The sequence below is a fragment of the Salmo salar genome, chromosome 08, assembly GCF_965601325.2.
Source record: "Salmo salar chromosome 08, fSalSal1, whole genome shotgun sequence".
NCBI lineage: Eukaryota > Metazoa > Chordata > Actinopteri > Salmoniformes > Salmonidae > Salmo > Salmo salar.
The window spans coordinates 16,899,040-16,916,682 of record NC_138298.1 but is presented as its reverse complement, the minus strand read 5'-3'; the positions used below and the strand labels follow the sequence as shown (position 1 = coordinate 16,916,682).

The following is a 17,643-nucleotide window of genomic DNA, read 5'->3' as shown; positions in this document are numbered from 1 at the left end:
ATAGACCCTCCTGTTCCTATGATACAAACACCACAGTATCAATGATGAACAGAACAGGTCACCCTGGGCTTCAGCCTTCATAGAGAGTAGTGGGAGACCCCGCTGGTGGGAGTCTATCAGGAAGTCTGTCTTCTCCTTCAGGGTCTCATCTTTAATATAGATCCTTTCTGTTCAGTGTAAACACAAGTGGTCCGAGTATGGAAAGCTATGAGGTGAGGAACATAGCAGAAACTGATATTCTGTTTGAAACTGCTGGCGAGTGAAGATGACAGTGAGAATGAGAGGGTTTCAGTGGCGAAAAAGGAAGGACACAACAGAAGTAAAGTTGTCGTGGAAACCCTTAGACTCGTCTTTAGTCAGAGTGAGTGTTTTGGAAATCCGTTTGAAGTCTCGATAGTTGTCATGGAATGCATTAGGTGAAGTGGTGTCAGAGTCACAAGAAGTGGGTTTATTTAGATTTTTTCTGCGGAGTAGAAGAGGTGTGCATTATGTCTCAAGAAGATATGAGTGGATGGTTTTGTGTATGGATCTTCAAAGCAGAACGCCTATCAACAGGATTATATCTGGGATGGCGCATACTGTGTACAGATATAATACCCGAGGAAGTAGGTGGAGTTATTGGAGCAGGTTGACTGACCCGTATGGCAATAACTCCACCTACTTCCTCAGGTCTTAAATGAAGAAATACACTTAATCCACAATCTCTCCCTCATGTAAAGTTGGGCTATGTGAGATACCCTTTAAGAGCCTACATGCTAAATATTTGGTAAGGTGTCAAGTGTATGCAGACAGGAAGAGTATCGAATGCTAGTGGAGGTTAGATGCTGCAATTGAGGTGGCGAACATGCACCCGAATTCTCGGATTGCCCTGTTAGATCGCACAAGACACAATTGGCAAAAGTAAGGGCTGTCCAGCGTGTGTCCTACCTGGAGGCGGTGAGAAGAGTTGAAGGAACGAGTAGAGTTGTAGATGCAATGGCATCAGTGAATGTGTGTAAAAATGTGTGCTTTGTAGCATTTATTGCAATGGTCATTACCTGCACAGCACACATGGAGAAGAAATCGGACTAAATTGGCATCACTGTAAGTGCAGCTGAACGTTTTTTGGGGGACTCAGGGATTTGACAGAAGAGGCGGTACAAGTAACCCTATCAACGAATATACTGCCCTTACAGACTCCTGAGCCTGTGTCGGGATGTGATTTAAATTGGAATGTGACTGAAGGGGGAGTTTTATTTTTTACTTTGTATAATGTCGGTTTTAACCCGTAGTTTACCACCCATACAGTAGGTGGCGGCATGCAGCTCTAACAGTTGTTTGCGAACCGTCATAATATCAAAGAAGTTAACGGAAGTGACCAGTTACCAAGAACAATTTCCACTTTTGAATTTGTATGGGTTATTTAGATGTTTATTAACATCATGGAACTCACAATATGACTCATTAAACTAGACAGTATCACATACTAACCTCAGGTAGTCTTTAATTCGCGTTGGAGACGGGACTTGGTTGATTTATGTTATCTAGGTAACGCTAGCAAGCTAGCTGCTAACCTTAGCTAACAATAATGGCTAACAGTAATTGTATGGTTTTTCACACTCAAATAGCCTCCGTCATGGAGGTGCTAGCGAATGCTGCCGTGGCAGAGATCTGTAAACTCGTAGACGACGACTATGCAGTGTTTCGTTTAGAAATAACTCAAAGCCAGAAAGAAAACCGGGGATTACGGAGGAAACTACAGCTACTGGAACTGAAGGTGTCACGGGAGCGGGCAGAGAGGACAATACGAGAGCGCGTCCTCGCCAGTCGTCCCAGTAGTGTAAAAGTCGTCGACCGATGCAGAATAGCAAGAGGTACATTTGACAAAAGGTCGCCCGTTTATGCCTGTAGCCCCATTACTCTCTGCATTAGGCAGCAGATCCGACCAGTTTACTTGTAGCTGCACTAGGTCTAGGTCAGCCATATTTTCTGAGTAGATTAAAACAACGGAGCCGGCGCGAGACATGGCTCAGAAAGCATACCTCAATCCAGGGATTAAAAAATGCTTTGTATTCTGAATTGTCCAATTATCTCAACTGTTACACTGAGAAAATTGAAAGACTGCTAGTTTTTCTGGAAAACTGGACCGCTCATTATCATGCTAGGTAGCAGAAGCCACAGCAGCCATTTTGGGAATGGCAGTGTCAGCCAATCAGCTCCATTGTTGTTCAACGCCATTCCATAATGGCTACTGTTAGCTAGCATGAGGACAAACATGGCAGTTTACTTAACTAGCACACTTCAATATTCTCTGTGTAACAGTTGGGATAATGGGACAAGAGTGTCCAACGCAATTCTCAATTGAAGTACATTTTCTAAACCATATCTCACTCGGCTCCACGTCTTAATTTACACAGGAAGTCTGTCAAATCCTAGTGCAGCTGTAAACAAGCAGATAGGATCTGCTTGATACCCTCTGCACGTGTTCGGATGTGTTAGCCAGAAGTGTGTCTTGGTCAGTTGTTGAATAATAAGCTAATAATACCCCCAATTAATTAGCTATCTTGCGCAAAGACACATGATCATATTCTAACCAGACTCTTATCTGATTCTTGATTTACTGCATTTCCTATTTTTTACTCAATGGAAACAATGTGATACATGGAACATTATACATTGATCAATAAATAGTATATTAAGAAGTTGAGAAGTGTTACCTTGCATTCTTGCCAATTCTAGACAGTCATAACTGTCAATAGTGTACAATATAGCATTGACAGTAGCTAACCTAACCACCTCTTTTCCCCCAATCACTCTCTCAGGTGAAGGACATCTCACTGATGGCTACAGAAGCATTGTGAAGCCAGCGGGACACAATACATGGAGAGATGACCAACCAATCACTGTTGATGAGGGGAGTGGAACCTCAACCCAGCACATTATCATGATAGAGGTTAGTGTAATAGTGTTGCATAAAAATTACAGTACATCAAATGTGGCCATTTTATTTCAGAAAGGCTCCCCTCAGCTGTTGCTTACATCCTCATTTATCTGTGAGACTTTAATATTACATTGTTATCCAATTCTACTCATGTACCGGTAATAACTGGGGATGGGCATTTGAAATATTTTCACTATTCAAACAATTATAATTGTATTTAATTGAGACAAAGCCTTTTCATAGTTAATAGGCCTATGATTTCTTTCCTTCCAAAATTAATACTGTTGCAAGTATTCGAATACTAACCTCCATTCAGATATTCAAATAACCTCTCCCATTCCTGGTAATAACCTCCACTCTTCTTATGTCAGTCTGCAGAGGATGCAGGTCCTGGGGTCAAGCAGGAGAGGACTGGAGGAGAGGAGGACCCACGACACAGCATTGACATCCAGACTGGAGCAGCGTCTGGAGTGGCGCCCCCTGTAGCCACAGAGGACCTGTCCGCTGCCACGGTGCCCCAGGCCAAGACACAGCACAGCATCACGGAGGTCAGTGGAATGTGGAATGCCGTCCTTAAGTCAGAGACAGACACCAAGACTTTAACTGTGACACACAGAATCTGACCACAGATCAGATCCATAAAGACTGAGTCTGGGGCCACTAGGCTGTCCTGTTCCCAGCTCAGAGTATTTACCGGTATTTCACCAGAGCCAGAGGACGGTTCATTCCCCCTGGAGATGGTGAGGCGTTAGACACTAGTGTTGATGATCTATCTTGTTCTTACACTACAGAGATGGACCCTGGCAACATGCCCTTGGGTTTAGAGACACAGACTGATCTGTCTAGAGGGGACTGGAACCGGTACAATAGTATTGCATACTCTGAAGGGTGCCTAGATAAGAAAGGGGAGGTTATAGTCTTTGGTAGATGAGATTACTTTGAAAGTGGAGGGTGACGCTCCTCCCACATGGAATGCAGATAGTCACATAGGAGACGGACACTCATTGCAAATATTTCTTAGATTACAGGGGAAGCTTTGAGACAAATCCAAATGTCACGACCCACTTCCCTGTGCATGCGTTCAGGGATCGCGATCCAGTGTTAATGTCGATGGCACTTTCCGATTCACACGGCCGTGTCCTTTTCGATCAGGTTTTGAACTCAAATGACAGGGCTAGAGCCCAGGCTCAGGAAGGTCGCGCAACATCAGGGGTTAGTAAAGAGAAACGGTTCCTCTGCATGTTCTGTAACAAAGGCTTTAGCTGCCTTCATTGGGTGGAGATCTACCAGAGGGTCCACACAGGGGTGAAACCCTTCAGCTGTATTCAGAGTTACATGCACTTAGCCCAGGCTTGCACCCTGAAGAGGCACCAGAGGTTCCACACAGGGGAGAAATCCTACAGCTGCACCCAGTGTGAGAAGAGGTTCTCCCGCCAGAACCACCTGAAGATGCACCTGAAGGTCCACACAGGAGAGAGGCTGTTCGCCTGTACGCACTGCGGGAAGAGGTTCTCAAAGAGGAGCTATCTCAGGATACGCCAGCAGAATTACCATTCCAGTCTATAACATAGAAAATAACCATTCTCCTCAATAGCTTCTGAGGTTTAGATCAAACCCTGCATTAAAGACAAATATACATTTTCTTTGTTGTTGGCAAAACATATCCACCGATGCATTTGGAGTAACAGATTTCAGTATAGAATATTACTGGGTAGAATATTGCATCTATACATTGTGTGATATACAGTGCCTAGTGAAAGTCTACATACACCTTGCACAGTCTTCACATTTTGCTGCCTTAGAATTAAGTCTAAAAAGGGATTAAATTGGACATAGAAAGTTAAAGTATTGTGGTGGCAACACCTAACCCTGGAATAGTTGTATTCTTCACAAATTACACACATTTTAATGCCAAATACACACCAGAATGACTTTCCAAGAGGTGTTGAGTGATCCTGACTTAAATCTGAGACAATGTTTGAATATTGCTGTCCATCAATTATTCCCAATCAAATGTACTGAATTTGAGCAATATTGACCGGAACAATTTAATATAATTAATATACAAGTAAAAGAATATAAAGACTTGAGTAAATTAAGGATAAAGTGTGTGTGTGTGTTTGACGTACCAGTCAAAAGTTTGGACACCTACTCATTCCAAGTTTGATTTATTTTCACTATTTTCTACATTGTAGAATAATAGTGAAGACGTCAAAACTATGAAATAACACACAAGGAATCATGTAGTAACCAGAAAAGTGTTAAACAAATCAAAATATATTTGAGATTCTTCAAATTAGTCACCCTTTGCCTTGATGACAGCTTTGCACAGTCTTGCCATTTTCAACCAGTTTCATGAGGTAGTCACCTGGAATGCATTTTTAAAAAATGAATTTGTGGAATCTGTCTGTCCTGAGTGGTGCAGCGGTCTAAGGCACTGCATCTCAGTGCAAGAGGTGTCACTGCAGTCCCTGGTTCGAGTCCAGGCTGTATCACATCTGGCTGTGATTGGGAGTCCCATAGGGCAGCGCACATTTGGCCCAGCATCGTCCGGGTTTGGCCGGAGTAGGCTGTCATGGTAAATAAGAATTTGTTCTTAACTGACTTTTATAGTTAAATAAAACGTATTTTTTTTTAATTGCCTTGACGACAACTTTGCACACTCTTGGCATTCTCTCAACCAGCTTCATGAGGAATGCTTTTCCAATGGTCTTGAAGGAGTTCCTACATATGCTGAGCACTTGTTGGCTGCTTTTCCTTCACTCTGCGGTCCAACTCATCCCAAACCAACTCAATTGAGTTGAGGTCAGGTGATTGTGGCGGCCAGGACATCTGATGCAGCACTCCATCACTCTCCTCGGTCAAATAGCCCTTACACAGCCTGTAGGTGTGTTTTGGGTCATTGTCTTGTTGAAAAACAAATGATAGTCACACTAAGCACAAACCAGATGGGATGGCGTATCGCTGCAAAATGCTGTGGTAGCCATACTTGTTAATTGTGCCTTGAATTCTAAATAAATCACAAACAGTGTCACCAGCAAAGCACAATCAAATCAAATGTATTTATATAGCCCTTCTTACATCAGCTGATATCTCAAAGTGCTGTACAGAAACCAGGGGGGCCAGCACAGAAAAAAAAAATGTATGAAATTGTATGAAATGTATGCATTCACTACTGTAAGTCGCTCTGGATAAGAGCGTCTGCTAAATGACTAAAATGTAAATGTAAAAATGTGTAGAAGCACGGTGGCTAGGAAAAACTCCCTAGAAAAGGCCAAAACCTAGGAAGAAACCTAGAGAGGAACCAGGCTATAAGGGGTGGCCAGTCCTCTTGTGGCTGTTTCCGAGTGGAGATTATAACAGAACATGGCCCAGATGTTCACATTTTCATAAATGACCAGCATGGTCCATCACATCTCCTACTCCATGCTTCACGGTGGGAACCACACATGCAGAAATCATCCATTCACCTACTTTGCGTCTCACAAAGACACGGCGGTTGGAACCAAAAATCTCACATTTGGACTCATCAGACCAAAGGAAAGATTTCCACCGGTCTAATGTCCATTCTCGTGTTTCTTGGCCCAAGCAAGTCTCTTCTTATTGGTGTCCTTTAGTAGTGGTTTCTTTGCAGCAATTCGACCATAAAGGCCTGATTCACTGTCTCCTCTGAACAGTTGATGTTGAGATGTGTCTGTTACTTGAACTCTGAAGCATTTACTTGGGCTGCAATTTCTGAAGCTGGTAACTCTAATGAACTTATCCTCTGCAGCAGAGGTAACTCTGGGTCTTCCTTTCCTGGCAATCCTCATGAGAGCCAATTTCATGATGGCACTTGATGGTTTTTGCGACTGCACTTGAAGGAACTTTAAAAGTTTTACGGATTGACTGACCTTCGTGTCTTAAAGTAATGATGGACTGTCATTTCTTTTTACTTATTTGAGCTGTTCATGCCATAATATGGACTTGGTCTTTTACCAAATAGGGCTATCTTCTGTATAACACCCCTACCTTGTCACAACACATCTGACTGGCTCAAACGCATTAAGAAGGAAAGAAATTCCACAAATCAACTTAAGGCACACCTGTTAATTGAAATGCATTCCAGGTGACTACCTCACGGAGCTGATTGAGACAATGCCAAGTGTGCGCGAAGCGTGGCTACTTTGAAGAATCTAAAATATACACTGCTCAAAAAAATAAAGGGAACACTTAAACAACACAATGTATCTCCAAGTCAATCACACTTCTGTGAAATCAAACTGTCCACTTAGGAAGCAACACTGATTGACAATAAATTTCACATGCTGTTGTGCAAATGGAATAGACAACAGGTGGAAATTATAGGCAATTAGCAAGACACCCCCAATAAAGGAGTGGTTCTGCAGGTGGTGACCACAGACCACTTCTCAGTTCCTATGCTTCCTGGCTGTTGTTTTTGGTCACTTGTGAATGCTGGCGGTGCTTTCACTCTAGTGGTAGCATGAGATGGAGTCTACAACCCACACAAGTGGCTCAGGTAGTGCAGCTCATCCAGGATGGCACATCAATGCGAGCTGTGGCAAGAAGGTTTGCTGTGTCTGTCAGCGTAGTGTCCAGAGCATGGAGGCGCTACCAGGAGACAAGCCAGTACATCAGGAGACGTGGAGGAGGCCGTAGGAGGGCAACAACCCAGCAGCAGGACCGCTACCTCCGCCTTTGTGCAAGGAGGAGCAGGAGAAGGACTGCCAGAGCCCTGCAAAATGACCTCCAGCAGGCCACAAATGTGCATGTGTCTGCTCATACGGTCAGAAACAGACTCCATGAGGGTGGTATGAGGGCCCGACGTGCACAGGTGGGGGTTGTGCTTACAGCCCAACACCGTGCAGGACGTTTGGCATTTGCCAGAGAACACCAAGATTGGCAAATTCGCCACTGGCGCCCTGTGCTCTTCACAGATGAAAGCAGGTTCACACTGAGCATGTGACAGACGTGACAGAGTCTGGAGACGCCGTGGAGAACGTTCTGCTGCCTGCAACATCCTCCAGCATGACCGGTTTGGCGGTGGGTCAGTAATGGTGTGGGGTGGCATTTCTTTGGGGGGGCCACACAGCCCTCCATGTGCTCGCCAGAGGTAGCCTGACTGCCATTAGGTACCGAGATGAGATCCTCAGACCCCTTGTGAGACCATATGCTGGTGCGGTTGGCCTTGGGTTCCTCCTAATGCAAGACAATGCTAGACCTCATGTGGCTGGAGTGTGTCAGCAGTTCCTGCAAGAGGAAGGCATTGATGCTATGGACTGGCCCGCCCGTTCCCCAGACCTGAATCCAATTGAGGACATCATGTCTCGCTCCATCCACCAACGCCACGTTGCACCACAGACTGTCCAGGAGTTGGCGGATGCTTTAGTCCAGGTCTGGGAGGAGATCCCTCAGGAGACCATCCGCCACCTCATCAGGTGCATGCCCAGTTATTGTAGGGAGGTCATACAGGCACGTGGAGGCCACACACACTACTGAGCCTCATTTTGACTTGTTTTAAGGACATTACATCAAAGTTGGATCAGCCTGTAGTGTGGTTTTCCACTTTAATTTTGAGTGTGACTCCAAATCCAGACCTCCATGGGTTGATAAATTGAATTTCCATTAATTATTTTTGTGTGATTTTGTTGTCAGCACATTCAACTATGTAAAGAAAAAAGTATTTAATAAGATTATTTCTTTCATTCCGATCTAGGATGTGTTGTTTAAGTGTTCCCTTTATTTTTTTGAGCAGTATATTTTGATTTGTTTAACACGTTTTGGGTTATTTCATAGTTGTGATGTCTTCACTATTATTCTACAATGTAGAAAATAGCACAAATAAAGAAAATCCCTGGAATGAGTAGGTGTGTCCAAACTTTTGACTGGAACTGAATATGCCAAAAAAGTATTTTACACATTGTGTTTTGTTTGTACTGTGTAGGCTATGATGTTAAAAAATGCCTATTTCATTTCTTCCATTCAACTACCTAATTTTTTTCGCCAGATACTTTTAATTCGAAAATGAATTCAGTTCATCAGGTTCATGCTAATTTTTAGTTGAGACGTTGTGTGGTTATCATGTTGTGTATTTAAAACTTGTTTGTTTAATAAACACAAAATGGGACTTTTCATTCTAAGACTTTCATTGAGACTTATTTTAACATACATTAAATATGATCCGCATACACACAACAGTGCTTTATAACTAATACACTTCAAAATAGTTTAGTCAGGTTTGTCTGATGACTTTTGACTTATCATAGCTGACTTATTTTTACCCACAACATCATATTTATGTCCATCTGATGGGTTTAACAACAATGAAGTCATTCTATAACTACAGTATAGGACTCAAACATAGTGGGGATGGGTAAACACTCCGGCGTCATACTTGCTAACATGAGAAAAAGTTAAAGTTAAACTGTTTCTCTGTCTCAAAATGCACATCAGCCAAATAACATCGTTGATTAACTTGCACATGATAAGAGGGTTAGCCAATTAAAATTGTCCACGTAGTTGGACGTGATCCAACACTTGTTCATTAAATCCAAAGATTCTCCTCTTCCTCTCTGTGAAAGCATTCTGATAATCAAAGCAACTAGATCACATACGTTTGACTGACTGGTCATATAGTGTAGCGCGCCTAGTTCTTCATAATTGCCACAGATTGTGGCATAAGGTTAGAATTCCACATAAAAAGTTATATAACTTTTTTCCTTTTGAAATGTAGAATGAAATGTATTGTGTGAAGGGAATTGCAGCCAACAGCTTGAAAATTAAGATTTAGAATGAATTTAATAAGGAGCTACGTCTTTCTTCAGCCTTTCAGACAAAGATATTGCATAAGCTATTACACGGACGTGTCGCTATTACACGGATGTGTCCACTTAAATGTAGGCCTACAATCTTTTTATTAATTTTTATAATCCTCTACTTTGTCACATGCATTATTTGACTCGAGGACCAACAGTGGAGCGTTTTTTCCTCGAATAAAAACTTTCTCCCGAGGGGGATCGAAGCTCACGGCCATCATATCTCTCCGTCTCTGGGTTTATCACGCCACCAATCAGTGATGGCAGTCAAGAGGAAATTATAGCAATTTGACAAGACCACGAGCATCTTCAACTTTTTTTTACGATGTACGCGAATATAACTTGTTGTATAATCCTCCTACATCTTTAGTGCTATGAAAGCACATTAATATATGTTAAACGGATAGGCAAAAACTTTTTGGTCAAATATGGGAGGTAGTAGCCTAGTCAAGGATGCATCATCATGCAATATTGGGACACAACACTTTACAGACCTAGACCTAGTGGAACAAAATAACCTTGAATTTGTAGGTTTTAAAATAATCCCTCTGGTGGCCAAATTGACCAATTTTAATTAATGCCGTTGGTTTGTGGATAAAAAGTCTACGGTCTTTGATAGGGTGATGTGGAATTTGTTACAGGAAATAATCACTACCACCTTGTGAGATTAGCGTAAGGATAACATGTGCCAGGTTATCTGATCGGACCAGCTAGAATGTAAAGAAAGAGAAAGGGGGATACCTAGTCAGTTGTACAACTAAATGCATTCAACCCAACCCCTCTGAATCAGAGAGGTGCAGGGGGCTGCCTTAAACAACATCCACGTCATCTGCGCCCGAGGAGCAGTTGTTTAGCTTTTTATCATGTGCAAGTAAATCAACAATTTGAATTGGCTGATGCACATTTTGAGACTGAGAAACTGTTTATAATGTCAGCAAGTATGGCCCATCCATGTTGAGTGTGTTTATTATTTTTGTGTATGTACCTGAGGGAGTGTATGTCTGTATCACCTCTCTGTTCCAGGAGGAGGAGGGTCCAGAGGTGCTGCTGGTGAAGGAGGAGGAGGGTCTGGGGAACCCTGAGGGGACCATAATCATGGAGGACAATCAGACTACACCTCCTCCTGAACCCACAGAGGAACCAGCTGAGCATCACAGGACCACACACAGTCTCACTGAGGTGAGCCCACTGTGAACTACTGTCTGAATGGTATTAGGTCAGGGTCTGTATCCTCAAAGCCTCTCAGAGTAGGAGTGCTGATCTAGGATCAGTTTAGCCTTTTAGATCATAATGAATAGGATCATATGTAAAAATCAGCACTCCTACTCTGAGATTCTTTGTGGATACGGGCCCAGGTCTTGATAAATGTTGTCTTAAGTGTGGGACCATGCCTTTGAATTTAAAACCATGTAAAACAATCAAATCAACTAACAAGTTTCCATAGTACTCATAGCAATCCCTCATTGCCCAATCAGAAGATGCTCCATATCAGGATGTCTTGATCCAACATCCTCTCACTCTATATCTCTTAGTCAGTAGACATGGAGGATGGGAAGCCTGATCTGCTAATAGTCAAAGAGGAGACAATAGAAGATGGATCAGAGAGCATTGACCTGCTGAGTGGACAAAAGATGGGGGAGCAAGGTAAGAGAGAAATACATCTGGGTCTTTTTATAAATAATTGGGATCAAAATTTCAAAATGGTTTGAAACAAAAATATTTATGATTTTCTTGCAGTTCCAGAGTGTACTTAAAGGAATATATGCAAATTGTCCCTTAACGCCACCTATACAACAACATAGGCCCAAGACTATACATCCTCTAAAGAAGGGTTCATACAGACACTGGAAAGTCAAATTCAAGTACTTTCAGGGACTTTTTTGTCAGGCACTTAATAGTAATTAAGTGTAAGGACCTCAATATTGTACAATTGTATAATTTATATCATTGGTAATATAGGGCCTAATATAGAACCCCCCCACCACCACAAAGTGTCCCCCCAAAAAAGTAAACCATTACCACTTTTTTTAGGCCTTTTCAATGCATTGATATTGAAATTAGTATTTCATTCAAAAATATGAGAATAATGTGGAATTGCCTGACTAAATAGATTGGTTGCATGCATGGCAGTTTTCCTGTAGCCGACGCAGGCACACATAATAAAGCCGTGAACAACGGTAGCATCAAACTCACCGTTTGAATCTCACCATCAGTTGTTTGTTTATGAAGAGAAAGCGACCAAAAACCAGGTTTCTTTTGTACTGAAAGGATTTGTATGGAAAGCCAAGTTGAAGCCAGCATTAGATGTTGTCATCCTCATAATAACCACACATGGTTTTACCGAAACAGAGTAGCGCAACACCGTTCAATTGAAGCGGCGGGAAACAAACGAAAGTGGCCACATTTCTCACAAAAACGGGTCAAAAATGAAATTGCAGATAATTATAAGGGAGCAGGAGGACTTAAAAATTGGCTACAATAATTACAAGGACTTTTCAAGCACCAAATTGAGGAAATGTCTTATTTTCAAGGAAGCCAATTCCAGTACTTGAATTTCTGAGCTCCAAATGAAAGTTCAAGTAGGCTACTTCAAGCCCCCTGTATTGTTTAAAATTACAGGTGTAACATGGAAACCAAAATGTATTTGTCATGTCATTTCATTACCAGATCAAATTGTGATGAAGCCCACTAGGCTGTGTAATGTGTTGGCATTATATCCAGAATAATTCATAGGAATAGCTTGGGTGGGTGTTGCGCAATTGTCTATCCTTCACAATTGTGCACAGTAGATTCGGTGTAATAGTCTATTCTACACAATTGTGCACAGTAGACTCGGTGTCCAATCTGAAGCACAAAAACATACGAAAACATCAACCCATTACCTTGATGCTTTCTCTGTTAAATCTTACGAGACCCTGTTGTAAATCAAGCAGACGACAACAGATCAACATCAAGTCACTAGGGACATTAGATCCAACGTGGATCCAGGCACAACTGTCTTCACAGGCATAACAAAAGAGACAAATATTCTGGACATTCCTCGCAAACACCTTTTTTTCCAGCACTTGTGCCGATGTTTTATCGCATTTGTTATCATTAACAGCTGTTCATCACTTGAATGTAATTCAAAAAAAGTCTGACGATGTGTGAAAATATCACAGCATAATTAAACAGCTCGACATCAAATGCGCATCCAAAAAGTATAATGTAATTATTGAAGAACCACGTTAAAGTCTCAAGGTAAGGTGACTCATTCGGTTGGAAGCATTCGATTTTGCAATCTTTTTGGGGATTTGTGTCCATAAACTGTTTTCACCCCGTAACACATGGACACACGAAATGTTACATAGTTGCACTGTATTTCTGAGATCTCTATACAAAAAACTGTCCCGACAGCTAGATCGAAGATTCTTACAGGGTTAAAGTTAGTCTAATTTAACTGTTTAATGCCTAATATATGATATAATGGCAACACTGCCATAAATTTAAGGATAGAAAATTAATGTTTTATGTCACACAGTGTTCGACAAATCCGTCAAGACACAAACCATGAGAAAGGGTTAACAGGTTTTAAATCAACTCGGCAATTTTATTGAAGATATACTATATATACACAAAAGTATTTGGACACCCCTTCAAATTAGTGGTTTCGGCTATTTCATCAACATCCGTATAAAATCGTGCACACAGGCATGCAATCTCCATAGACAAACATTGGCAGTAGAATGGCCTTACTGAAGAGCTGTGACATTCAACGTGGCAATGTCATAGCATGCCACCTTTCCAACAAGTCAGTTAATCAAATTTCTGCCCTGCTAGAGCTGCCCCGGTCAACTGTAAGTACTGTTCTTGTGAAGTAGAAACGTCTTGGAGCAACAACGGCTCAGCCACGAAGTGGTAGGCCACACAGGCTCACAGAACAAGACCTCGAGTGCTGAAGCGTGTAGTGTGTAAAAATAGTCTGTTCTCGGTTGCAACACTCACTACCGAGATCCAAACTCCCTCTGGAAGCAACGTCTGCATAAGCACTATTCGGCAGGAACTTCATTTAAATGGGTTTCCGTGGCGGGCAGCTACACACAAGCCTAAGATTACCGTGCGCAATGCCAAGTGTCGGCTGGAGTGGTGTAAAGCTTGCCTCCATTGGATTCTGGAGCAGTGGAAACGCGGTCTCTGGAGTGATGAATCACGCTTCACCCTCTGGAAGTCCGACGGATGAATCTGGGTTTGGCGGATGCCAGGAGAACACTACCTGCCCCAATGCAAAGTGCCAACTGTAAAGTTTGGTGGAGGAGGAATAATGGTCTGGGGCTGTTTTTCATGGTTCGGGCTAGGCCCCTTAGTTCCAGTGAAGGGAAATCTAAACGCTACAGCATACAATGACATTCTAGATGATTCTGTGCTTCCAACTTTGTGGCAACAGTTTGGGGAAGGACTTTTCCTGTTTCAGCATGACAATGCCCCTGTGCACAAAGCGAGGTCCATACAGAAATGGTTTGTCGATCGGTGAGGAAGAATTGACTGGCCTGCACAGTGCCTTGACCTCAACCCCATCGAACACCTTTAGGATGAATTGGAACGCCGACTGCGAGCCAGGCCTAATCGCCCAACATCAGTGCCCAACCTCACTAATGCTCATGGCTGAATGGAAGCAAGTCCTTGCAGAAATGTTCCAACATCTAGTGGAACGCCTTCCCAGAAGAGTGGAGGCTGTTATAGCAGCAAAGGGGGACCAACGCCATATTAATGCCCATGATTTTGGAATGAGATGTTCGAGGAGCAGGTGTCCACATACTTTTGGGCTTGTAGTGTATCTATTGCCCCCCCCGCCATACCTTAATGTAATGACACCAAAAAAATGTGGCAGATTATTATCAATGTCTTATCAGCAGCTGTAACAATTTGTCCAGCGTAGGAAATCCTCACTGGTACCATAGTTTATAGAAAGACCCACATACAGAACATAATAGATATACTTCAATGGAAATAGTGATGCACCTGGCTATTTAATCAATACAACTTATGTTTACATACAAAAACACACCTTATATTGTATGAACTTCACCAGGTAATTGACTCAAACTCCATATGTAGAGTTCTCTGCCAAGATTGTAAAGTCTACTTTGTAACCTCTTCCTACAGATGGTTGGCTGGAGGCTAACAGAAGAGACTGGGCGGCCATTTTGGAATCCCAGACCCAGATGGGTGCAGCCAAGGGCCCAGGGGACAACATCACTGAGCAGGCCAGGACCAGAGGCGAAATAGTGGAGGTCAGTGGATGGGACAGCATCTTCAACTCTGGGCTGGGGAACAACACTGTTAACTACAACCAGAAACAGACAGTCGAACACAAAACAACAACTGAACTTAGTCTCCATGACAACAGACTGGCTGAGACCAGAGCGGGGCGTAGATTTGGTCTGCAGGGATGGGGATGTGTCGGTTCGCGGCGGGAGAGAATAGACACAGACTCGGCTAGTGATGCTCCGTCCTGCTCCTATAGTTGTGATTCAGAGAGACTGATGGCGCCTCAGGTTAACCCCTTAACAGGTGCTGCCTTCAGCATACCTTCTATAGGATCTATCAACTGGAACATGGACCCTGCGACATCACAGACACTCCCTGGCCTTCGTCCTCCTCACACTGACCTAATGTTAAACCAGACCTCAGACAATGCCAGTGCCTCAACACTAAATGGCTACACAAACCCATTGACAAATGACAGTAGTAGTAATGCTATCAGTAGATCCGGTGGCAAAGAGAAGCGCTTCCCGTGTTCGTTCTGTGGGAAAGCCTTCAGTTTCCCCAAACAGGTGAAGATCCACCAGAGGATGCACACGGGGGAGAAACCGTTCAGCTGCCACCTGTGCAGGGCCAGTTTTTCAGACTCATCCAACCTGAAGAGGCACCAGAGGGTCCACACAGGGGAGAAACCATACAGCTGCCCTCAGTGTGAGAAGAGGTTCTCCCACCAGCACCAGCTGAAGAGGCACCTGATGGTCCACACAGGAGAGAGGCCGTTCTCCTGTATGCACTGCGGGAAGAGATTCTCAGAGAGGAGCTACCTCAGAATACACCAACAGAAAATGCACACAGCCCATGTGTAATGGTGACATGTAATGTAGTATTAGCTATTTTGTAGTTAATTCTGTTTTTGATGTAGTACAGAACTGGATGAGGTAAAATGAGGATGATGAAAATGAGTGTGATGAGGAAGAGTAGATGATATGGTGATAGTTGGTGTGATGGTGTCTATAAAAATGCTTCACTGATGAAAAGTGACAACCTTGTCCTGTTTGATGCCAGTGTTTCATAATGAGGCACTGATATTGCCTTAATTCATGTTTATTAATGTAGCAAAGCTGTGTGTAATGTTGAACCTATTTCAAGGCGTTCTAAAATTCATTTTATCAAAGTGAGGGTACCTGATTTACATAAAGGATAAAGTGTTACCATAGGGATAAAGGTTATTCTGGTCACATGTATCATTTTATGCAATAAAAGTACTGTACTTCACAATATTACAATTTTGTTGAAATTAAATACAAAATTGACTCTGTGCTGACTGACTTGGTTATTTTTTTATCATGGTAGGGACTTAGTTTCCCTTCTCTCAGTCGAACCAAAACATTATACTTAATTCTTGAATCAACACATGGACAATTTTTATAAACTCCAATGACTTCATATTATTGGTTACTTGAATCACAATATTAGAGTTTGGCTTGACTGTGGTTAACATTTTATGTCTACAGTAAAGAGATTCTTATATAAACCTTTTCTATGCTCTTCTGTACATTTTGTGTTTACAGTCTGCAGTCCATGAGGACCTGCTGATATCTGGTGTTGCTGGCGGGAGAAACTGGACCTCTGAAGTGGCTGGTCACAAACCCTGGCCCCGGATCAGAACCCTGGATCAGGAGCCATCGCTCTTCCTTCACGAGTCGGAACAAGGACCGAACCACCACCACCACACGGAACAAAACCAGTGGACAGGTGGAAGTCCTGTTGGTCATCAAAAAGACAGAGGCCCCAAACAGGGATCCAGTCTGCAGCCCAGATCCTTCTCTTCACAGTCTCAGTGCAGGGATGGGGCTGATAGACCCTCCTGTTCTCATGATGCAAACACCACAGTATCTATGATGAACAGAGCAGGTCACCCTGGGCTTCAGCCTTCACAGAGAGTGGTGGGAGACCCCCCTGGTAGGAGTCTAACGGGAAGTCTGTCTTCTCCAGGATCTTGTCTAATGCCTGGTGAATGGGTTCATAGAAGGCCTGGGCATGGACCTCGGCCTAGCCTTCCTCAGCTGCCTCATGGGTACCCCATGAATACAGACAGTGTCAGGATGGCCGTTCACAACGAGAGTTACCTAGCCTATAACACAGCACCCAATCCCAACAACACCCAAACAATGGCTACAGGTCAAGGAGGGAGCTCAAAGACGCCTGCTTCTACCACCTCTGGTGTCATTGGGTCACAACGTGGGAGGCCGAGCATTAGGACAGACGCGGACAAGCCGTACGCCTGCCCCACGTGTGGGAAGCGCTTCGCTAGGGCACACTATTTGAGGGAGCACCAGACCGTTCACACCAAGGAGAAGCCCTTCAAGTGCAAACTATGCTACAAGAGCTTCTCCTTCCTGAGTAACCTTACCAGACATCGGAGTGTGCACAACCGGGAGAAATCGTAGCACTGTGGCTTGAGATGTATGTTTGGGATAGTTATCATGTGAAGTGTCTTGGGTTAAGAGGGTAATTAAACCACTAACCCTTAACTGGTCATTTGAAACAGGCGTGTGTAAACTGTTTTTAGAGAGTAAACCTAGGCTAGAACAAAGAAAGTTGAATATTTACCTTACAGAGGTAATTGATTGAATAAAGTCCTATTATTTTACTCTTTTTGCTAAC

At 43.1% G+C, this 17,643-nt stretch overlaps 1 protein-coding gene across 2 annotated transcripts; it reads left to right on the top strand.

Annotated features, from left to right (window-relative positions):
* The first annotated feature begins 1,311 nt into the window (after positions 1-1,311).
* LOC106610078 (uncharacterized) lies at positions 1,312-17,629 on the top strand. Of its 2 annotated transcripts, XM_014209228.3 has the most exons (7): positions 1,312-1,853; positions 2,802-2,932; positions 3,292-3,468; positions 10,759-10,914; positions 11,268-11,379; positions 14,878-15,005; positions 16,548-17,629. In XM_014209228.3, the coding sequence occupies exons 1-7, from the start codon at positions 1,568-1,570 to the stop codon at positions 17,424-17,426; spliced, it is 1,869 nt and encodes a 622-aa protein (XP_014064703.1). In that variant the 5' UTR covers positions 1,312-1,567; the 3' UTR covers positions 17,427-17,629. The 2 variants fall into 2 exon arrangements, with proteins under 2 accessions (XP_014064703.1, XP_014064704.1); XM_014209229.3 differs by lacking the exon at positions 16,548-17,629 and having other exon boundaries at positions 14,878-16,294.
* Positions 17,630-17,643: the final 14 nt, after the last annotated feature.